This window comes from Ursus maritimus, unplaced genomic scaffold (genome assembly GCF_017311325.1).
Source record: "Ursus maritimus isolate PB19 unplaced genomic scaffold, ASM1731132v1 scaffold_3, whole genome shotgun sequence".
Lineage (NCBI taxonomy): Eukaryota > Metazoa > Chordata > Mammalia > Carnivora > Ursidae > Ursus > Ursus maritimus.
In genome coordinates this window covers 93,514,814-93,539,488 of record NW_024425563.1, presented here as the reverse complement: position 1 = coordinate 93,539,488, position 24,675 = coordinate 93,514,814, and the positions used below count along the sequence as shown (strand labels likewise).

The 24,675-nt window shown below is 44.0% G+C and overlaps 1 protein-coding gene across 1 annotated transcript in view; it reads right to left on the bottom strand.

Moving 5' to 3' along the window:
• The window catches only part of HECW1 (HECT, C2 and WW domain containing E3 ubiquitin protein ligase 1), a 229,670-nt gene that overhangs the window by 31,076 nt on the left and 173,919 nt on the right, over window positions 1-24,675 (bottom strand). Inside the window, exons 17-21 of the mRNA XM_040644429.1 lie at window positions 20,513-20,596; window positions 19,954-20,063; window positions 13,461-13,581; window positions 12,592-12,705; window positions 11,624-11,776 (exon numbers count right to left, since the gene is read on the bottom strand). Coding sequence (XP_040500363.1) covers window positions 11,624-11,776; window positions 12,592-12,705; window positions 13,461-13,581; window positions 19,954-20,063; window positions 20,513-20,596 — 582 coding nt within the window. The remainder of the gene's footprint in view (window positions 1-11,623; window positions 11,777-12,591; window positions 12,706-13,460; window positions 13,582-19,953; window positions 20,064-20,512; window positions 20,597-24,675) is intronic.

Here is a 24,675-nt window from a genome sequence, read left to right as displayed (position 1 = left end):
TTACTTTTTATCCCTAGAAAGAGTCAAGCTTAGGGATTTCTCCGCTGTGATATTTGCCACGTATGCTAATTTATTCTTGGACTTGGTGTTGTTACCAGAGTGCTTTCCTTTCCTTTGTCCTCAGAGCAAATTTTTAAGGTGGGCAGCATCAATTCCCACTTATTTAATCAAGTCATAATAATTGTATTCATAAAAAAGAGGTTGAGTCATGTAATCGAAGCAAAATTTTTAATCCCCACTTTATATGCTGGCTGCAGTAAGGTAACGTAAATAGTCTGGTCACATGAATGAACTGTGATTCTTTCAAAAGCCTGTCAAGAGAAGTCAATGGCTTCTCCCATCCCCGTGCAGCAGTGAGCTCCTTCCGTCCCGCTGCCAACAGGTAGGTGATCATACAAAAGCGACCGTAACTTCTTTTCCAATAATATAAGCACGTAGGAGAGCAAAGGTGAAGTAACAGCCTGAAAACCCAGATCTCCTGTCTGGTGGGAACTTTTTTTCTTTTAAGTCCTTTCAATGTTACGTCTACCTGGACATGTCACAACTCCTCCACTCTTCTCTTCCCATCTACAAATAAGGGATAATAATGTTCACATTTGCTGACCTAACCTCATGGGAGAATGAAAAAGAAGAGTAATTTAATGTTAATAGGTTCTTTGAAGATGAAAAGCACTTCATAATTGCTAAGTTCTATTTTACTTTACAAACCTATCTCAAAGATATTCCTCTTTCCTTACGCTCGTAACAATTATTAATTAAAAATAATTATGTTTTCTCGACCTCATTATTTAAGTGCATGCAATATTTATGGTGTTCCCACACAATGTATGTTTCTAGGCTTTACCCAATATGATTGCCTTCATTTTTGGATCTTTACGTTTTCTAACTTGTCACATCTTGCTAAATGGACTGAAAAATCTGTTGTTGCTGCCTGCGGTGACTTCATTTCTCGGCGTGAAAACTGCATGGACATCTAGTTTCCTTCTTCTCACGCTGAGGGCTCTGGAAGCCGCCCGCATCTATGACGATGTTTCTCCAAGCGAGGCGACCCTTCTACGGTCATCAGAATCCCCGGGGTGCTTGTTAAAATATAGGTGCCTGGAGATCAGACTCTGTGGGGTGGGGTCCTGGAAATCTGCATTTAAAACAAGTTCTGCAGTTGCCAATGAAAGAGAACCACTAACTCCACATCCCTCATCCTTTTTTTTTAAACTGGAGAAAAAAAACAGTCTGGAAGTCACAAGGGACGTTTCGCCTTAGGCATCAGCCACTGCATTTTATGAACAGACACCAGAGAAGGGATGGAGTGTAAGCACCTGTCTCTTCTCAAGCAGGCGCTACACTTACCCTCAGCCCACTTACCTGCGGCCAAGGCAACTGTCTGTGCCACCTTCCACCCCAAGAAAGAGGGGAAGGGCTCTTCCTTTTGCCAAAGCTAATCCCCTTCATGTGTGGCCAGCCTCAAGCGTGGATCTGCAAACTACACTTGCCACTTCTTTCCCTCCAGCCAAAACGAGGGCAAGTCCTGGTTCAAAGTCTCTCTCTTCGCTAGTGTGACAGGTCTTCTTCCCTCTCGCCTCCTCAGGGCTCTGGTCCCATCAATTTCCGGCTCTCTCTTACAATTCAAGTCTTTGCCTCTTAGAGCCTCCTCAGAAACGTTACATGCTTTTGCTGTTCCACACAGCTAGGCTTCCAGAAAGAGCCATTTTTAGGGCTACTGATTGCTAATACAATTTTTAAAAATTGAAGTACACCTTACATGCAATATCCTACTAGGTTCAGGCGTATGTCATAGTAATTTGTTTTTGTACATTACGGAATGCTCACCATGGTGAGTCTAGGTATCTGTCACCATGCAAACTTATTACAATACTATTGACTATATTCTCTATGCTGTACCTGACATCCCATAACTTAGGTGAGCAGAACGCCCTCCGGAAAGTGAACACACAGTGTAAACAGCAGGGCAAGAGCCAACAGTAACGACATCCTTGCTATGGATCTGTTCTGGAATGGGTGTTAGTAAAGTGGAGTGTTGGCTCTTTGCAGTGCCCAGTCCTCCGGCAGGGTGACGTTTCCCTGCTCCTTGCTCCCATGCCACGCCCGGCATTGTTTTCATTCCCTTTGCCTGGTGCGCATTCCTTCCAGATGAATGCAGAGCTTGGCCCCAAGCTAGTCTTCCATCTCCACAGCTAATGGTGGGTTGGACTTGGCCCTGGAAGCCCCGCCAGTGGTTTGCTCTGTTATCGCTCCCTCCTGGTCTACAGGAAGACTGCAGTGTGGTACTTGGCCCTCCTGCACAGCCGCAGGCCTGCTGGGAGGGAGACGGTGGCCTACGGGGCAGGTGACAGCACTCGGCCTGAAAGACCCTCCCAAGGAACTCCACGTGAATCCTGACTCCCGAGAGGCATGGCCTCTCTCTAAGCTTCGCCCCTGAGTCCAGGAGGCAAGTGTCCCGGAAGCAAATGATTAAAGCAAGTGGGCGGCTCCCTTCTGGATGGTATAGAAAGAATCAGAGCATGGAGTCAGGCGCCTGACAGCACCGAGCCTCTTGCCTGGCCCCCGCTCAGGGGCTGGGTTATGCTGATCCAGTAATCAAAGATGTCTAAAAAAATGACTTATTCCAATATTGCACGTGTTGTTGTGATACTATAGGCCTGCAGGAATATTCTTCATCCTGCAAAACTGTTGCTGCCCTTGTTCAGTCATGAGACACTCTGCTTTTCCCAGCTCTTTCCGTAGGGGAACATAAAAGCAGGGGTTCTCAACAGGGAGACATCTGCCTCCCAGGAGACATTTGGCAATGTCTGGAGACATTCTGGGTTGTCATCACTGGGGATGGTGGTGGTGGTGGTGCCACTGGACCCAGTGAGCAGAGCCCAGGGACGCCGCTAAACATTCTACAGCCCATGAGACGGTCCCTACAGTAATTATCTGGCCCCCACCGTCACTAGTGCTGAGGCTGAGAAACGGCGGATCGAAGGAACCACTCTAGCTCTCTCTAGCACCTTCCGATGTCCCTGCAAAAATATCAAGGATAGAATGATAGCATCTACATTTAAATATGTGCGGGGTGCCAGCCACTTTTGCTTTACGTTTACAACCTCCGTGCAAGTTGGCTGAGATTCAGATAGGTTAAGAACACTGCCCAGGTCCACACAGCGATGAAGAGCCGGAGGAGGAATTTACACGCAGGTTTGCCAGGCTCTGAAGTCATCACCTCTTGCTGGGTAGCACCCTGCCTCAGGAACTGGAGGGCTGCCTCTAGGCCAGAAACTATGCTGGGTGCGAAGGGCAAAGACAATAAGGGGTTGCCTGACCCAGTTTCAAAACTAACACAAATCTTTGCAATGCAAAGACCCAGGGAGGGAGAAGAAGGATCTGAGTGGGCAAGTGGGCAGCCACCCAGCACCTGATGGGGACTGGCTCTACTGTCATTGTTCTAGACACTGGGATTGAACATGAATTCCGTTGGCAAGCAGTTTGAGTTAAAAGTGTTTGAACACCTTTGTCTCTCAAAGAATTCAAGAGAAGATGAAGTTGTTTTTCAGAAGAAAGTTCTGGAAAGACATCAGGAAGGAACTACAAAATATTTTAAGTGGGTACTTTAAGGGCGGGGGAAATGTGGACCCATGTGATTGAGAGAAGGGGGACAGAGGAACAACAGGAACAATAGGGGACAGAAGAGAGTAGCGTGTAGCCCTGGGAGACGCAGCAGGAGAACAAAGGAGGAGCTGGCCAGGAGAGGCAGATGGTGTCTCAAGGCCAGCGGTCTCAGACCTTGAGCTCTCCTGAGGATTTGAGGAATCTGGACTTCATTCTGTGATAGTGGGAATTGGTAAAGACTTTTGTGCTGAGTAACCGGGGTGGAGGGGGGGTGGGGGTGGGTGGGTGGTGGCAGAATGGGGTAGAGAAAGAAAGACACCAGGTCGGGAGAGCAAGGTAGCGGCACGTACACATGGCATTTATAATATGCTCGGGGACACTCACCGCCAGGCAGTCTGTGTGACCAGCACCAAGTCCCCAGGAGCGGGAGTGCACAGAGGAGTTCATGTCTGACACATGCTTCCCTCTGATAACTTAGCTAAGCCCTTTGTATCAAATGGCATTTTAGTCTTTAAAAATTTATTTTTAAAAAATTACACACATGTAATCTCTAGATAAATTCACTAAAATGATCATAGATCCATTTTTTAAGCTTGCCTTTTGAGTTCGTTTATGGTATTTCTGCCATAAAAATTATTTTAATTTTTACATATATTCAAATATGTCTTTTCTACTATAGATTTGAGGGTTCCAATCACGATTTAAAAGGTCTCTACCACACAAGGTTTCTTATTTCTTTTACGTTCTCAATAATGTCTATGTCTAAAATATCTATAAATCACCTAGGTTTGCTTGAAGAAATTTTGTTATGATTTTTACATACGCTTTCAGATTAGAGAGAAATTTAACCCAACGTTTTGTTGCACAGCTCGTTGTGTTGGCATCATTAACTAATGAGTCCATTCTTTTCCAACTGAATTGAATATATTAACTATATTAAATCCTCAGGTCTATTCTTGGAGAATGCAAGTGTTCAAAGTCAGCATTCTTTCTAATAGCTTTGAAGTTTTACCTAAAATATCTCACAAGTTCTGAAGAAAGCTGGCTTCACAAATGAACAGAAAGGGCGTAGTCACAACAGGTCATGCACATTTGAATAGTGATTTCTAAACTAGCTTATGTGCCAGTTTCTTGCCAGCGCTGCTGGGAAGGCTACTCAGATTCCGCCGATGGGACCCATGAAGCTCTTGGTCTATGGAAGACCCTAGCGACTGGTATTGGATGACTTGGGGTAAGGGAGTTTATCTGATCCTGACTCATATAAAAACTACACCCTGAGCTCGTCTGTCAGGAGGGGCCCTGGGAGGTTGAAGGGCCAGGAGACATCCAATGGGATCTTGTGATATTGTGGTTTCTACCTACTAATTCAAGCCTCTGCACCTGTAGCAAGGGATATTTAAAGTATGTTACCCAGGACTTCTAAAGTGCCATAAAACTCTACAATTACACTTAATACCCACTCGGCTAACCTCTAAACATGTTCAAAGGAGTCCCCCTCCTCCCCGCGCCTCCCCTTTTACCACCCAAGTAGTGTGTGCTTGGAAAGGGAGAGAGGTCAGGGCAGAGGCAGAAGGAGGGTCTATGTTGCAGTTAGCAAAGGCTCTTGGAGATTTTGACTTGAGAGGTCTTAGAATTCTGGTTGTGACACTGATAAGGTGAGATCTGTCACTATCACTGATATGAAATGACCACAGGGACCTTCTAGTTGTTGAACAGAAACTGATTAAACAGTGTCAGATTTGAAACCTGGCTTCTGAAAATTCTTGTGCTGATGATTATATAAAGAGTGACTCATATCACAGTAACTGCTTACAGTGATGCGCGCTAATACTTCAAACGGAGCATGTCTGCCGTTTCAGCACTCTGCCCCAGACTACAGAAGCTGGTCACCTATTCCAATTGTTAAGACTTCAGTGCACCTTAGATTTGCTCTGGGAGACGTGGCATTTAGAATCACTGAGACAGAAAAAGAATTCCCAGTGGTGATTTTAGAGAGGACAATTGGTAGAATCTTAAATGACATTAAAAAATGAGCACTGTTTTTCTGAATCCCAAATATTTTGAACTAAAAATTGAAATAAGATTGAAACTCTCATAACCAAGGATTTTTAACTGGGGAGCAAGCCTGCCTCCCTTTCCTTCCTTCCTTCCTTCCTTCCTTCCTTCCTTCCTTCCTTCCTTCCATCCATCCTTCTATTCGTCCATCTATCCGTCCATCTGTCCATCCATCCACTCTTCTTGCCTCCCTCCCATACTTCTTTCTTTCTTTGCTTCCACGCATATTTATTGAGTGCCAAGTTTGTGATTAGGAAAATAAGACCCTGGTACTCCAGGGCTTACATTCTAGGGGGAGAGACAAACAATAATGAGCTATAAATATACAAGATAAATATATAAATACTTTATCCTATATAGCAATAAGTTCTGTCACTATGAAAAGCTGTTAATTTGGAGAGTTATAAGGGGATAGGCTATTTTACATCAAGGATCAGGGAAGGCCCTTAGAGATGTTTAGGCTGAACGTGAATCTTTCCTATTCAAGCATAATAATTCGAAAATATATGCATTTTGCACCATTCATACTTGGTATTAGACATAAAAATAAGTTTAGAGCTTTGCACATTTATAGTTTTGTGACCTCCATTCAAAATATATGAGAATTTTTTTACTTGGTATTTTCTTACACATCACTTTATAGCAAGTGGAAAATTTCATACACTTAACTCTCCATCATCTATAATTCAACACCAAGTTTTGCTTATTTGCTCCTTCTCCTTCTGAAATAACTCCATGCCCACTGCTTTTGTCCTAGTTTATTTTCTTTTGAAAGAACTATTTCAACAGTCTCTTAAATGACACCCCCATTACCCACTCCAATTCAACTACTTATAAGCAGAGTTGACTTTCTAAAATACAGATCTGGTCAAGACATTCCTCAAAAATACTGCCTTGTCATCTTCATGATAAAATCCAAACTCCCTGGAAGGCCATCAGACGCCCTTTCCTACTAACATGAGGAGGACTTCATAACCTCTTTATCTCTATTTTGTAGGCACACCGAACGGACATATGTGTGTTCACGCCTCCACCTGCTGTGGATGTTGGGACCTCTATCTGGAAGCCTCTTTTCCCCACTCTTTCTTTCTTTCTTTCTTTCTTTCTTTCTTTCTTTCTTTCTTCCTTCCTTCCTTCCTTCCTTCCTTCCTTCCTTCCTTCCTCCCTCCCTCCCTCCCTCCCTCCCTCCCTTCCTTCCTTCCTTTCGAGAGAGAGAGAGAGAGAGAGAGAGAGAGCACAAGCAGGGGGAGGGGCAGAGGAAGAGGGAGAAGCAAGCTCCTCACTGAGCAGGGAGCCCAACATCTGGCTCGATCCCAGGATCATGACCTGAGCCAAAGGCAGATGCTTAACAACTGAGCCACTCAGGCACACCCATTTCCCACTCATTCTTAAAGCTCCTTGTACCTAATACTAATTATCATACAATGTGGTAAGCGCGTAATGAGGTATATATAGCAATGATCATATTGTATGTAATTTGCCCAATTGAATACCTGCCTTTGCCCTAGTATGGGGTCTAGAGCCTGATGCTGGAGCCAGGTTGCCTGGGTTCCAATCCCTACTTGGTTGGTGACTATCTCTGTGACATTGGTTTTATCTGTCCCTTACTATCTTCATCTATATCAGTATCTTCATCTACTCAGTATTTGGGTTATAATATTGTTACATGGAAGTGTCTAGAACAGTGCCTGGCATGGTTAGTAAGCTTTCAATGGATGTTTTATTATTTAGCTTTACAATAACTTCTGTATTTCCAGAGCCATAAAATCAGCATACAATAGGGATGAAAAGAATAAAAAGGTCAGCGTATGAACACCTCATTAATATGCAAATGGCAAGGAATGAAGATATAGACTTTGGAATATTACTTTGAGATTTCTGTAGTCAAAGACCACATATGCTAGACACACACAGTTTAGCAAATGGTAATATTTCTAGTGGATGGATTGAAAGTCCTGAGTTGTAGGGGCTCTTCTCGTTATTTTTAATCCTTGCCTTTCACCTTCGTGGGTTTCCCACCATTCTTTGCCTTGCACAGTAACCTTGGGGACAGGCTGCTATGGGCTGCAATAGCTGGAGATCCCTTGCCCTCTGGTTTATGGGTGGTTTGGCCAATGGGGCTGGAGGATGGAAGAAGAGTGTCGAGATGCTCTTTCCCAGCCAATTGCTGCCTGACTCATGTCTGGCAGGGCTACATCCATCGGTGACCACAGCTTCTACGGAAGGACCAACAGGGTCCAACTCCACATGAGGTTCACCGTATAGTCTGGCACCTGTGCTGGTTCTGCATCCCTCCTTCTCGCCCAGCCAGGGTGCAGGCCACTGGAGATTTAGAGCTGCAGCCTTGCATCGGACGGGAAGTCCCTGCTCCCTTTATAACAATTCGCCATCCGATGTGCAGCACTACGGGGCCCTCCTCTGCCTGGGCTCTGGGGACATTGCTAGTGGCTCAGAAAGCTACCTGCAATTTTGTTCTAGGCTGCACAGCAAATATACTTGACATGAGTGGGAACCCCAGCAGATGAAAGCCCCCATGTCCCTTCCTTTGGAAAGACAGTGGGTAGTTAGCATCTCTAGGGTCGGTGCTTCGGGGACTTTGACATTCATAAAGGATTCATCCAGAGAACTCTGCTAATGCTTGTAACATCCCTGTATAACACAGTTCCCTTCCTCCCCGCAGTAAAGTAGAACTTACACGTCGACACAGCTGTCTTCAGCCCCTCAGTGCCAGAGATGAGCAGAAGGCCACCGAGCCAGGTTGAGAGCAGGGGCTGGGCTGCGGGCTAGCCACCCTCCCCAGTGGAAAGTGACCGAAGCCACTCTCAAGTAGCAAGCCACCAGTCCAGCGAGACTTGTGCTTCTCAGTAGGGCTTCGTCTGTGGCCTTACTCTGTATTTGCACTAAAATGTGCTTGACTGCGAGGTTTCCTTCAAAACATTGGGTCCCAATAATGTCACCATGGCACTGACCTTGTGTACCCTGTGCCACCATCCACACGCAGCTCCCTTGGTCATCTGAATGCTCTTTCTTCCTTGATGTCCTCAAGTCCGTTCACCAAATCCTATGCTCTGCAGCCCTGCAGACCCCATTCTACTGCCTACACATCCCTTCTGCCTCCACCTCTCTAGACTGTCTCCCTCTTCCCCAGCAGGTGTCTCAAGAGCACCTTCTGCTCCCACCGGGGTGCTCCTTCCCTCGTCACGCTCCTCCCAAGAGCTTAGCTCTCTGGCTGCTCCTTCTTAGCTTTCTCAGGGACCTGCGAGTCTGCCCATGCCTTGCACATCCATGTTGTCCTCCTTGTTGTGGGCCTTGGCTCTGCGCTTCTTCTGCACAAGCTCTGAGGGCTCGCATTTCCTCTCAAAGTTGAGCCACTCTGCCATCTCCCAAATCTCAATTTCCAGCCCAGCTGCTTTCCAGCTAACCAAGGCCATAGTTCTAGCTACATAATACATCAATCTGTCCTTATAGAAGAAACTGCAAACTACCTGCCAAAGAGTGAATTCCTCATCTTTCCTCTAAATATCATTTAGGGGCGCCGGGTGGCTTGGTCAGTTGAGCATCTGACTCTTGGTTTTGGCTCAGGTCATGATCTCGTGATGGTGAGATCGAGCCCCGTGTTGGGTCCTGTACTTGGTGCAGAGTCTGCTTCAGATTATTTCTCTCTCTTCATCCCCCTCCTGCTCAAGTGCTCTCTCTCTCTCAAATAAATAAATAAAATCTTTGAATATCGTTTACCTCATGTAACTCCCATCACAGCTAATAGTATCAGTCCACCCAACCAGGCAACTCTGGACATACGCTATGCTTCTCTCCCTCCCTCACCTCTACATTACTTCAGTGAACCAACTAGTTCAATCTCTTCTCCCTCCAACGTGCCCCTCAAGTCAGTCTCTTCCTTTCTTGGACACCACCTCTGCCTGTTTGAACCCCCTGACTTATCAATAGCTTTAGAGCTGGTCTCACTCTTTCCGGTCTACCCTCCTCAAATGTGCCTCCACGCAATGGCAAGATTTACTTTTCAAAACCACAAATCCAATGACAGTATTCTCCAGATAGGGTATGACCATTTGCCTCTCTCTTGGGTCCCCAGCCTCACTTCCCACCACGACCCTGGGGACATTCTCTGCTTTGATATATCTACACTGCTTGCTGAAGGCTCCATGCCCTCTCATGTCTTTCAATTCTTCATTCCCATTTTGGCTCCTGGGCATATCTTCTCTCCCCTTCTCTGTTGAGTCCCTTAAGACTGGGTGTCATCATCCCCTCTTTTTGTAAGACTCACTGGCTTCACTTCCCACACCCCACCCCCTACCTTGGGCGGAGTGAGACCTTTTCCTTGTGATTTAATACAATTCTGGGGGTTGTATATGCATACTAGGCTTACACACACATGTGCATGTGTGTTAAGTATGTATAACCTGGCATTTAATACATTGTAGCCTAGTTGTTGGTCTACTCATGTGCTGCTCCCACTACCCCTCCACCACTCCTCGGGGGAGAGAGCTTGCTCATTTCATCTTTGTATCTTCCTCGCACATAGTGAGTGTTTGGTTTATAACTGCTAAATTAATGAAGGCATCCCCACAATATCTTAGCATAGTCATATGCGGCATAATGTTTGATGAAAATATTTCTTTATTGATTGCTGATTGTAATTCGTGACTTCTAAGACACCATCTTACAAACTAAGGGAGAATGGAGGGATCGTATTAAGGATAATCTGTGTGTGTATGTCTCTTGTGTCATGGGGGCTACAGCACTCTCTACTGTTGGAATGAACTCTGCCTGATGTGACCTGAGTCAGAGCTGGCATTCAATTCTCAGGGTCATAAATCCCCTCAATGGCCGCTTGCGTGCTCCACCTGCCCTGCCTCTGTGTTTCCGCCTCATAGGCTTCAGCATCCACTTATTGGTAATTGACAGGAAAAGGAACAATCACGGGCGACTTGTGGTTCGTCGCTTGTATCTACTTAATGCAGATACACTGCTGACCCAGCTCAAGAACTTCAGAGCTAAGACTTTTTGGAGAGAGACGGCATGTGCAGGAGCTGGAAGTCTTAGCAGAAGTGGGTTATTCTGATGCTATAAACCAAAATACAGGCATTTGAGCTCTAATCCAGGAGGCCAGGAATCACCCCGGCAGCTCCCTTCCCCAGCAGCCATCACAACACATCATAAACGAGCAACATTAGATAAGAACCCACATGAACAGTTTCCGGGACTCATTTCCCTCTTAACAGCAGGAGCTCCTACAGTGAGAGAAGGAATAAATTTCAAATCAGGTGTGGTGGTGCCACAGCAGGAAAAAGCCTGCATCCTAGCTGTCTCATGCAACTTTCTGGAGACTTCTAACACCCCTATGTGAGATATCTCACACACAGAACTGCATACAGTTGACCGATAGTTATCTTCTTCCACATCTCAGTAAGTGGTAATAAATGTCCCCATAAAAGAGAACCAAAGGGATAATGGATTTTCAAGCCAGGAGGAAGTTCAGAGAGCGCCTGGCCCAGCAGCCTTACTTCACAGTAAGACGCAGAAGTTGGTATGTACAACGCTAGAGCCATTGGTCCACAGTCAACAAATTCCAAACCCATGAAAACCTCCAAGAAGCCTCCACTGGGGACTCATGACTTCGGTAGACTTTTCAACATTTGGTAAAAATGTCAACATCATCTATGTCTACTTACCTTAGTGTCTCCCCAGAAGGCAATCACTGGATCTTACATCAATTTACCACCGATAGTAAACTTGCAGTGTCTTTAGTAATTTATTTCATGTTCTGGGTGAAAACTAACAGAATCTTCCTTCGAGGGCTTTGTCGTTCACTCTCATCACCCCTCTTAATATCTGGCCCACTGCTCTGAACAAGAAACAGTGCTGCTCACGTCAGTACTACTGACTTCTGACTAAGAAAGCCCGGAACTTTCAAGCATAAGCAAGCAAGCCTTCCAGATCTTACCATTCAAGATGGTTTTCCACAAACGCTGACATGGGGCTGATCTGCACTGTGTAGGTATCATTTGCAGAGTACTCAAAGAGTCCATAGTAAGGGTTGAATAGCTCCTGAGACAAAAGGAAGAAGAACTCTCGCGAAGGACCACTGTAGTCCAGGCTGCAAAGGAAGCAGAGGCCCAGGAAGCTCGTTACACGTGGGGGGTGGGGGCCTGTTTATATCCAGGTGCTAGTGTGTTCTTTCAGAGTCAGTGCAGGGAAAGCAGAGTGCAGCCTCTGTTCTTTACAGTGGATCCCTGTGGGAGCGTAATTTGCTGTAGAAAACGAGGACGCCATTTAGCGATGTTTCTTACTAGATGTCCATGAATCAATTCTTACGGCAGTGTTTCTTAATCTTTACTCAATCATATGACACCTACTGGATAGAACACACAGCTGGCCCATTAAAAAGAAGGACCTTGCTGTGAGAGGCATAAAAGAGTTTCCCATGATAGTACATGTGTGTGAATTAAAAAAATTTCCAAGTTTGTTCTGATATGCCCTTCTAGGTGGGCTTGTCCTCCACTGTTGAGACAGTTTCTTACCAAATCACTGAAATGCTATGAAAAATTTGCGACATAGATATATATGCACGCTCTAGGAAGAAGATCTTTTTGATCAGATCCTCAAAAGTGGACACCACCTGAAAAAGTAAAGATCCAATAGCTTAAGTCTATATTTTGGCTTATGCACAGTATAAGTGTGTACCCTCAGACTCTAGGACATTCCAATAATCTTAGGCTTTTGAAGAACATGAATTCTAAAGCTTGGCAATACCTGGAGAGAGAAAGACCCCCTGGAAGGGCATGATCAGAATCACCTTGGGGCAAAGGCTAAGAGCCACCCTGTTTCTTCTGGAGAAAAATCACCGAGATCCGGTGACTCTGGCCTGCCCACATCGAATGAGGTGTCTGCATAAAACTGCTGGTGCCTCACCCCTCCTCTCCAACAAAGGTGACGTAGAGCTTGTTTCGCTGAAGCTCCTTCCGGGAATAGGCCATCACCTGATTGAAGGTTCCTTCCAACAAATGGTCCCGACGAATGATGAGCCTGGGAAGAAGCCATATGGGCAGTGAGTAGTGGCTCTGAGCTCTGATGTTGGAGAGCGTTCTAGAGGAGTTGTGAGTGCCCGAGCTTATGGTCTCACTCCATGGCCTCTCCAACAAGGTGCAGATTCCATAAGTTCAGCAATGGATTTATTTTAATGCTCTTTTCAAAACATGGGGAGCACAAGGACAACATGTACATTTTTATAATTGGATGCACTCCATCATATTGGACAACTTTTAGGATTCTTTTGATCAATTCCAAAAAGAATCTCTTAAGTTGGATTCCTGAGTTTAGAGTTAGATTTTAAAGATGAAAATAATAAACCCATAGGCGAAAAAATTATAACTATTCACTTAGACCTCAGTTACAAAGTTATAAAATCTATGAACTTGATGAAGGAGTTAAATTTGTCCCAAGAATAAGTAAGAGGAAATACACAATTTTTTAAAATTTAGTTCAAGATTCCTGGTTTTCTGAAAAGTTCTACCATTAATTTTGTATATGCCTTTGTCTGAAATCTGTTTTTTATCTCTCTCCTTCTCTTCTCTTTCCTTCCTTCCTGCTTCTCTTCNNNNCAATTTAACTTCTTTTCTTCTTTCTTTCCAACTTTTTTTTTTCACCTTCCTCCCTTCTGTGAATATAACTGTTACCACACCATGGAATCCAATCTCCAAAAAATATCACAAAGGTATAGGGGAGAAAAGGATAGGAACATCTAGCATCTGAACTCAGTGAACAAGCATTGGAGCACTCACTTAATTTTCCCTGGACCCTGACCAAATCCTTTGGCTTCCAGTTTTCGGTAGAAATTGCGGAGCTTGGCCTCAAAGTCTCTCCGGTAGGGTGAAGGGGCTCTTGCACTGGCTCTCTGTAAGCCTGCAGAGAGAAGCACATGGTCTGAAGGTCATCACTAATATGTGGAGCAATGTAAGAAGAAGGGCCAGTCAGGGAAATTCAAATCAAAACAACACTGAGATCCCACCTCACACCAGTTAGAATGGCAAAAATAGGCAAGGCAAGAAACAATTGTTGGAGAGGATGTGGAGAAAGGGGATCCCTCCTACATTGTTGGTGGGAATGCAAGTTGGTACAGCCACTCTGGAAAACAGTGTGGAGGTCCCTTAAAAAGTTAAAAATTGAGCTACCCTATGATCCAGCAATTGCACTACTGGGTGTTTACCCCAAAGGTACAGACGTAGTGAAGAGGAGGGCCATATGCACCCCAATGTTCATAGCAGCAATGTCCACAATAGCTAAATCGTGGAAGGAGCCGAGATGCCCTTCAACAGATGACTGGATTAAGAAGTTGTGGTCCATATATACAATGGAATATTACTCAGCTATCAGAAAAAACGAATTCTCAACATTTGCTGCAACATGGACGGCACTGGAGGAGATAATGCTAAGTGAAATAAGTCAAGCAGAGAAAGACAATTATCATATGATTTCTCTCATCTATGGAATATAAGAGCTAGGATGATTGGTAGGGGAAGAAAGGGATGGGGGGGGTAATCAGAGAGGGGAATGAAACATGAGAGACTATGGACTATGAGAAACAAATTGAGGGCTTCGGAGGGGAGGGGGTGGGGGAATGGGATAGGCTGGTGATGGGTAGTAAGGAGGGCACGTATTGCATGGTGCACTGGGTGTTATACACAACTAATGAATCATCAAACTTTACATCGGAAACCGGGGATGTACTGTATGGTGACTAACATAATATAATAAAAAATCATTAAAAAAAAAAAAGAAGAAGGGCCAACCAGAGGCACATTCCTAGTCTTCTTATTTTCCTTCTCAAAAAAGTTTCCCTTGATTTCCGTTACTCTTTCAGTTTCTTTTATAATAAATGGAAATAATATAATAAAGAGAAAAACACATTCTGATGACAATAAACATTTATGTCTTCCACTCCACTTCAAGTTGTATTTCTCTTAAAAATACCTTGATGAGCATATCCACTGGCTTAATTGTACTTAAATAATCTAAATCAACAAATCAACCTAGTCTAAATTTTTCTGGTAAGTTTCTATATTATAAGAAGTGATTGTAACTATAATGAGGCAACTCAGACTAACACACGTGTATGTCATACTTCTCTAACTATATTGCTCTAAAATAAACATAGGTGTCCAGTAGGGCCCAGAGCATCGAGGAGTTTATATTAGATTATCTTGCATCATAGAAGAAACATTTGTAATAATAATAATAATAATGACTTGTTGATTCTACATAGAAGAGAGTTTTTATATCACTTAGAATGCTTTGTGAATGCTTTATTATCCTTACACACTTTTTAATGAGAAAAGGAGTGGAAAAAATAACATTCTTCTTCAAGTTTTACAGTTGGCCAGAATCATGGCTTGCCCCTTCAATAACTACTATATTCCAGGTATTGAATTAATATTCTAAAGAAGACTGATACCAACAAACTCACAGAAAGGAGAATATAATTACAAGTTGAGATGATTGCTACCCATGCAGGAAAGGAACTCAGTTCTTTGATATCACAGAACATTCTGGCCAAGTTCGGGAAGGCTTCCCTGGGGAATATCTGAAGAATAAGTGAGCATGACTTAGACTTAATTCGTTGGGAAAGGCTTCCATTGAACTAAGACAAGAGATGAGCTGGGAGAAGAGCAATCTTGGTAGAGGGTCAGCATGTGCAAAGGTATAGCAGCGGAATGGAAAGTGGTGTTCCAGTCTATCGGGAGCGCAGGGTACAAGGGTCAGAGCGATGCAAAACAAGGCTTGAGAGGTGGGTAGATGATCAAACAGGTAAGGTCTATTCTGTCAAACAATTTTGTTTAATACTAAGCACGATAGGGAGCCATTGCACAAGGACTGACATGATGACACTTGAGTTATGAAAACATCAGTCTTTCTGCAGTACAGAGAAAAAAAGGAGAATACGGGGGTGGATTTAGAGAGCCTAAATTGGACTAGGGTGGTGTCAGTGGAGGTGAGAAGTGGATAGACTGAGGTGTGTTTAGGAGGCAATGAACCGGACATAGGTAGTGAGGGAGAGGTGGGCTTTAGATTTTGTAATTGAAGGGACTGCCGTGATAGTCACAGAGATGGGGAACAATGGATGTAGAACACACTTGTAGGGGAGACCCTGAGCTTGGCCTTGGATGGTGCTTCCTGTGAATGTTCAACTGGAAAGAGACATGGTCTGAGAGAGTGAAAAGAAGAAACCTGGGACCGAGTCTTGGGCATGGTAGGCAGTGAAGGATGAGTCTGCCTGGGTGGCCAAAGAAGGTTGAAATGCATACAGTAGTGTCACAGAAGCTTACGGAAGAGGTGACTTAAGAGGGAGAGCAGTCAATAATGTCAAATGTGGCTTAATGTTAAAGGTGAGAATTGCCCACTGGACTGTGTGTCTGGAGGTCATGGTGACCTTAGTGAAGACACCTCCTCTAATGCATCGGTGTGGAGTAGAAGGAGGGGTAGGCTTGGTAGGCTTGTAGGATTGGTGGCAGGCATTTGGGAAGATGTCTACCTAATGGCTTCAATTTGCTCAGTGAAGGGAGAAGGGACATCATTTGCAGAGGGTTGGAGGTTGGAGGGGACATAAACATTCGAAATAGCAGTAGAGGGGCACTGGGTGGCTCAGTTGGTTAAGTGTCCAACTCTTGATTTTGGCTCAGGTCATGATTGCAAGGTTGTGAGATCAAGCCCCATGTCAGGCTCCATGCCTAGCTTAAGATTCTCTCTCTCCCTCTCCATCTGCCCCTCCCCCCTGCTCACTCTCTCTTTCTCTCGCTTTAAAAAAAGAAAGAAAGAAAATAAATAGCAGTAGAGAAGTTGACCTAGGAAATGTGGTAGAGTTTTCTTTTGGGTGCTCAAGGTCCAGGTGAGGTGAGAGATGACTAAGTTATAATTTGTAATCTGCCCTGTCAGATGAATTTGCCCAAGAATGCCTGAGCAAAGATGCAGAGGAAGCAGACGGTATGTTTATCTAGGGGCAGAGTTCTGCAAACAAAATGGAGAGGACTGGGGAATTTAGGCCATTGGCACAGATGTTACCAAAAAAATGAACTGTGGAATCTATGCCGAATAAGTGAAGAACAGAAAGGAAAGGAGAGACATGCATGACCTAGAGGTCCTGGTGAGGACAAAGGACAGTAATGGGGAGAGTAGTTGAACAAGCATGTGAGATGGGAGTCAGATGCTTGAATCAGTGATTTTAGAGATGACAACAGGGGCGAGAAGATGACTGTGGGAACAAGTGGTTGAGGTGGGGGAAAGGTCATTGCAGACCAGAAATTCCAGAAACCAGGAGGCCAGGGAAATGAATGGGTGTCCCTTGTGTATGCTGAAGTCATTCAGGATGATGGAAGGACTTGGGAGGGAGAGGGAGACTATGAGACAGGTGACACAGTCTTTGAGAATGAGAGAAAGGCTGGTAGATGACAGCAATTGGGGGTGGTGGGGACAGACAGCTGAGTAGTATAAGTAAGGGAGCATGAAGGGCACCAGGCTCACCTTTGCACCCCCCAGCATCTGAGGTGTAAGGGAACCAAAAGCCACCACTTGAAAAGAGCTATCCTCAGTGAAATGGCAGGTTTCAGGTTACAGGTTGAACTAGAATACAAGTCTGTATGTGCAAGTAGCATTTTCTGCCCAGTAGAATGTGGTATATTTTATAATATGACTTTTATTACTGCTGGTACTTCTATGTCCATGACCACTACTAAGTATTTTTCTAATGATTTATGCTTTACAAAGTACTTTGGCATAAATACCTATGATTTGCTATCTCTGCAGCACCCCGGTAAATTTCATGAAGGTCTAGAAAAATGGGAAGTATCAAATTTAACATCAAAATATTTGGATCACATAATCTAGGACCCCATGGTCAGAGCTAGGAGAAATAAGAATTAAAATGAATTGGATGATTGTTTGGGTTCATGGTATTAGTAATGCCTCATCAGGAAAGTTGATTCCTTTTATAAAATTTATGCAAGTAATTATCATTTAGCAAATAACTCTTTATTCTCTCTTATTTTCCTATTTGTCATATGCTATCTCCCCCATGTAATGATATTAAAATCATACTTTACGGTCAAATGTTTGGACCAAGTGCAGATACTTTATCGGGCTGGGACAGTATCTACAACAAAATGACAGATCGTCATGCAGGCCAATAGATGCCCCCAAATGGAAGGCTCTGCTCCCCAAAAGGAAGTCATCTTGTATGCGTGGGAAACATTTGACTGTCCTGATGTTGGCTCGGGCAAAGCTCATCATCCTCCTTTTCCCAGGCCATGGCATCTCCATTATGTCCTTAATAATGCCTTTGGTGCCCTGGTTTGGAAGAAGTGACGATGAGTAGATACTGACTTAGAAATAGATTCTAGCAATTAACAAAACTACCTCTAAGAGATAGTTCTGAGTGGGGAAAGAAGCATGAGAGACTATGGACTCTGAGAAACAAACTGAGGGCTTCAGAGGGGAGGGGGTGGGGGAATGGGATAGGCTGGTGATGGGTAGTAAGGAGGGCACGTATTGCATGGTGCACTGGGTGTTATATGCAACTAATGAATCATCAAACTTTACATCAGAAACCAGGGATGTACTGTACGGTGACTAACATAATATAATAAAAAAACATTAAAAAAAAAAGACATAGTTCTGAGTGACATGACTTGGAGGAACCAAACTAAGATATTCATTCTACAGACCTGTGGCAGTACCAAGAAATGCTGAGGGAGACATCCCTTCTGAGGGACTGAGAACATTGCTAAATTCTGTATCTCTTGTGAATTTCTCCAGTGGCTTTAAAAGCCAAGCTTGGACTCTGACTCTAGAGGGTGTGAGATATGAACCTACTACATTTTTATTTTATTATTTTTTTTCTTTTTCTTTCTTTCTTTTTTAAAAAAATTAAGTTCAATTAGCCAATATATAGTACATCAGTTTTCTAAAAATTATATTCAGTTAGCCAACATATAGTATATCATTAGTCTTTGATGTAGTGTTCGATGATTCATTAGTTGCATATAACACCCAGTTCTCATCACAACACGTGCCCTCCTTGATATCCATCACCTGGCTCGCCCATCCCCCCACCCCCCTCCCTTCTCAAACCCTCAGTTTGTTTCCTGGAGTCCATAGTGTCTCATGGTTTGTCTCCCTCTCTGATTTCTTCCCCTTCAGTTTTGTACATCATTATTTTCTGATGTAATGTTCAGTGAGTCATTAGTTGGGCTTAACAACACCCAGTGCTCATCGGATCACGTGCCCTCCTTAACGCCCATCACCCAGTTACCTACCTACTAGATTTTTAAAACTAAATCCCTTTCCTTTAAAGTTATAAAAAGAAATTTGGGTTTACCACCAAGACTTTGTACCACAAGGCGGTACTGTAAACCAAACAGCTGAGAAAAAACTCTCCAATAGCTGGATCCGATTTGGGAGTATGGATTTTACTTAAACTCATTATTTTGATGAACCCGGGAGCAGTATCTTCTTTTTTCACTAAATGGTTCAGTATAGATTTCCTTATTTGGAATGGAAAATACCTACAAAGAATTTCTGTATCATGCATAAATTAATCCTAATACATAAAACTGTAGGGGTACAATTGCACATGTAAGAAAACTTGTCAGTGTCTTCATGGGGGACATTATTGTGGTCCCTAGTAACCATATCACCGAGAAATTCCTTTACCCCTTAGCCAAAGGTTACTAAAATTGGTACCTAATAACATTCTGAGTCATAAGGCAGACTGTTTCAGCAAGGGCTCTTCCCTTTAAAGGCCTGCAGAGCACCTTGGAATACAAAAGCAATTTAGATCAGGAGTCAGCAGACTTTTTCTGCGAAGGGCCAGAGAGTAAATATTTTAAGCTTTTGCGGCTGTCGGGTCTCCTTGTTACTACCCATCGCTGCTGTTGTAGTGTGAAAGTAGCTACAGAAAATACATAAACAGGGGTGGCTGGGTCCAATAAAATTCTATTTACAGACCCTGACATTTGAATTTCATATAATTTTCACATGTCATGAAATACTATTTTTGAAAAAAAATTCAAATTATTTAAAAATGTAGAACGCATTATTAATTACAAAAACAGGCAGCAATTTGGCAAGAGCCAATTTTGGCGGTGTGCTTTCGGTCAGAAAATTGAGAGGGAGGAAGGGAGGAAGGGAGGAAGGACATACGTACAAGTGCCCTTCTTCCACCTTCATCTGGTGGAAACACGGAGAGCCGCTTACAGGGGACGGAATGCCAGATACTCAAGTTACCTGGGGAGTTCTGAGGTGAGGAACAGGGTGAACAGCGGGGAGAGAAGCTGTACCCGGGGTGGAAGGCAGCCTGCAGGGGGACGTAGGACATAATCTCTTCTTCAAAGAGACTGCAAAGTAAAAAAAAAAAGAAGAGGAGGAATCACGAGAAGTAGCAGAGGAAGAAGAATGAGGAAGAAGAAAGAAAAAAGTTAGTTTTCTGTCCATGAGAGAATATTCACGAATTGGGGTCATAGTGGTTACAGTTCTCACAAGGCAACAAAAGCACTTAGGTTCACGTAGATAGGCGCACGTCAGCATGCAAATTCTCAGTGTTACTTTAAACCCGAATGAATCCTGAAATAATAGAGTTTCCATCAAGTACGATACACAGTTCTTAACACCCCAGTTAGTAAATGTAAAGAAGGCAACGGACAGCAGGTACGAGCGTGGGGGCGCAACTTTAGCCGAAGCCGGTAGAACCCTCTAAAACAAACGGTGAGTGTCTCAGTCATGGCCGTAGTGGAGGAAGACTGCCCCGAGCGGCCTTTCCAGAAGCGTTTCAGGCTTAGCCCCTTACCTCAGCAAAATGACTAGATCTGCATCACAGGACAACTTTTCAAGCCCATGATTACCCTCAGTCCGAATGTAATGGATTTTCTCCCTAGAAGAATGTGGGAAAGAAAGTAAGAATTACCAACAGATAAGCTAGGGGATAAATCCCTTTCTGACTCATTTTTTTCTCTTTCAATATGGCTGAATAGAGATGTTCTAATGTCCAGTGAATTTTGTGGTATTTTAAGGTCCTGTGGCAGGTTCCCATGATGCTCTGCAAGGGATCACCCATCCTCAGAATCACACAGGGCTGGAAGCTGAGGAACACTACAAAGGTAGGTCCTCGGATAGTCAGGAGGGAGGCTGCGTAAGGAGAGCTGCTGGAGGACTGGTGTGGGCTCATGGCGTCTTGGGAGCCCACATGGGGGGAAAGAGTCTGAGAAACCTTACGCCTGACGGAAAATGTGTAACGCCACACTGGGTAAGAGAGGGTCTGACATCCAGAATGGCAGAGTCTCCCAGGTCAGTCTGAGCACAGGCATCAAGTTCTCTGATTAATTACAATGTGCATTCTGACTCTCTTCCGTGACCTCCAACTCCAACCTCACAAATTATTACAGTGAATCTAGAGATAAATAACATTTATTTTGATCAAATGAACTTTGTACTTTGATTCTCTGACATTCAAACATTATAAATGCCACAGCCAAGGATCATTCTATCGTATGCACGCTTCAAAGAAATTAACTTTTCTTCCCTTTCTTGAAGAGATGCCCCAGAAATCTGAGAAAACTTAATATTTTTTTAAGTATTTAACTCTTTTTTTGTGAAAATTTTAATTTGAGATGATTTTATTTTTTTATTATTTTTAAAAAGATTTTATTTATTTATTTGACAGAGAGACAGTGAGAGCGGGAACACAAGCAGGGGGAGTGGGAGAGGGAGAAGCAGACTCCCCACTGAGCAGGGAACCCGATGCAGGGCTCGATCCCAGGACCCTGGGATCATGACATGAGCCGAAGTCATGATCCAAAGGCAGACACTTAACGACTGAGCCACCCAGGTACCCCTATTTCGAGATGATTTTAGAATCACATGTAGTCCCAGGAAATTAATACAGAGCCATCCGGTATACCCTATGCTCAGTTTCCTCCAATGTATGACTTTAAAAAAAATCTATTTATAAAAATACTGCAGATACAAATTTTTCCTCTCTTTGATTATAGTAATGTGAACCCAAATGTTCATCGTTATTTGCATATTTTCCAGCAACAATATAATAAACTTGACCTTTTGGTGTGTGTATTTTTTAAAAGGGAAACTTTCTGGTTTCTACAAAGACATACAAAATAAGATCAAACAGAGAAATGCATTGGGACCCAACCTCCCAGTATAAGTAGTGTATCACTGCAGTAAAGGCTATTGCCAAAACCTGGGGGGTGTTCACAGTGTCCTCTCTGACTGGGGGTTTGAAAGAGGAGCAGAACTGTCTGCTCAGCATTTTGTGGGGAGGCTGTGGAAGCCCAGCCAAGAGGGAAAGCACCGTGCCTCCTCCACCCCCTGTTTCTCCCTCTATATCCCTGTGTTCTCGATTCCATGCTCCTGAGCTTTGGCTCTAAATCCTGATACCATCTCACAGACCTCTTGTTTGGAAGATTTTGTGGACCTGCATCCCTGCTTTACTGACTCAGCCCCACAAAGGACTCTCAAATTTATGTCCTCTCAATGACAGTGCCCCCGGAGCGGATCATCCTGTTGCCCCAAGGGACCTACATGTGGGTAAGGCCCTGGTCTCCTTGTTTGGAGGAAACATGGGGAGAACATTCTAGGGATGGCCCTTTGTTCCCAGTGTTCCTGAGGAAATGAAGTCCAAAGGGGGTCAACTCTACTAGGGCAGCAAAGTGCCCACAGAAAGTGGCACTGCCCTGCAGTGGTTCCATTACCCACCACCCACGTGAACCACATCCATGTATCAGAAAGCCAAGCACAGTTTTCTGAGACTTTCAGGGGCTCTCCATAGGACATTGCACCTCTGTCATGTATATGAAAATTTCATGCAGACCCAGTGGTCTGGGGGCCTCCACATGCCCCCGGGACTCAATCCCAAAGGGACTGGAACTGGGAAAGTTCTCTAAAGGCTAGAAGGCCAGCTCCCTCTCCTACATATACCCCTTGCCCACCAGGAAAAGTCCAGTGCAAAACCCTCCTCAGGGTTCAGTTCAGTAGAGCCACCCACCTCCTTGACATCTTGACATCTTCCTTTGTGGCCTCAAAGACCTCAAAACTAATATCCAGATGAAATCCTTAACGTTCTTTTATCGCTATCACTGAATTCTGATCTTGTCCTTGGTGGCCTTTAATACACCCTAGAGCTATGTATTCGGCTTAAAAAAAAAAACCAAAAAGTCAAACCTGTCTACAATCTGCCTTCCTTAATAGATAGCAAATACCATGCCCAGTAGGGCCAACGTCTGTTTTGCTTTGCTACTGTTTACACAGACCTACACAATTCTGACTCAGAACAATGGCACAATAAAAGCACCAGCTGAAGGAAGAATGAATGAATGAGAACGGCTACCACGACCCTTAAAGTGAACCTTTGTCATGAACCTCTGGGTTTTCTGGCTCCTTCTTCCCTTTCCACAGGTGGCTTCCTTACGGTTCACTGTTGTCTGCTTAACAGTTTTCTGAGGACTCACACTCCACCCTCCCACACAGAAACTGGCTTTGTGGGTCCAGGATAGCGGGTCCATGGCTCCCTGAGAATAGTAATGGCTGAACAGGGGTCATAGTCCCCATGTAGAGACCCCAGAGGAAGCAATGATTTCCTCCTCTGAACAGTGTCATGGGGAAAGAATGTTTTCTTTCCAACCTTTGGAACCTTTAATATGGAGCTGACTCACCCTCACATCACCTCCAGGGGCAAGCACAGGCCCAGTCATAGCGAGTAGTGCCCGCTTCCCGGTTCCTGTAAGCCTGACTCCCTGAAGACAAATTTCTTCTTCTTGTTGTTCTCCCTTTTTAATTCCATAGCCTCTTAGTTACTGTGGGCCTTCTGCTTTTGGTGAGATATTTGGGTTCTCATCCTGGGCCTACAGGTCCTTAAAGGAGTCCATAATCCTAAGGAAGTTATTAGTTTCTGTACTAAGTAATTGCCAAGATTTTTCCAATTCCGAGAAGTCTTAATTCCAAGTTCCCCCACATCTGGAAAATCATAATTGTATAATTCTGCCCTGCACAAGGCCTTTAAGGTTTCTTGAATTTAATTATAATGGGATACTATGCAATAGCACTGAAAATAATTTATTTTCACTCTTTTACCCACGGGATTACATTTTTCACTTTTAAAATGACTTAAATGAGACTCTAGTGCCTTTGGTGAGTTTAAATGACTCCAAAAAACTAGCTGTGAACTCATTACTTAGTAATAGAATCAGGAACATAAAACATGTTCGAGAGCAGCAATCCCTCAGAAAGTTCAGATAGTACAAGTCCTCTGAAAATCCTTTGGGAATTCCCTTAAATTACGATATACTGTGCGTCAGAGAGTAGCCCACAAATACATGACCCACATGACTGAGTACGGCACTGCCTTCTGTGGCGCAGTGATAACATGGGCAGAGCTGAACGGAAGGGGAAATCACACGTGCTAGAGCTCATGTGTTCCTGTTGAAGAGCTTTCGTTCACTCTAAATGTAATTAGGGTTTCTTATCTTCAAAGTAGAGGACTCGATTTGGAGGCGGAGAGTGATACAAAGGCAAAGACCAGAAGGTCCTGACGTAGTGAAGAGAAGGGCCATATGCACCCCAATGTTCATAGCAGCATTGTCCACAATAGCCAAAGCGTGGAAGGAGCCGAGATGCCCTTCAACAGATGACTGGATTAAGAAGTTGTGGTCCATATATACAATGGAATATTACTCAGCTATCAGAAAGAACGAGTTCTCAACATTTGCTGCAACATGGACGGCACTGGAGGAGATAATGCTAAGCGAAATAAGTCAAGCAGAGAAAGACAATTATCATATGATTTCTCTCATCTATGGAATATAAGAACTAGGATGATCGGTAGGGGAAGAAAGGGATGGGGGGTAATCAGAAGGGGGAATGAAACATGAGAGACTATGGACTATGAGAAACAAACTGAGGGCTTCAGAGGGGAGGGGGGTGGGGGAATGGGATAGACTG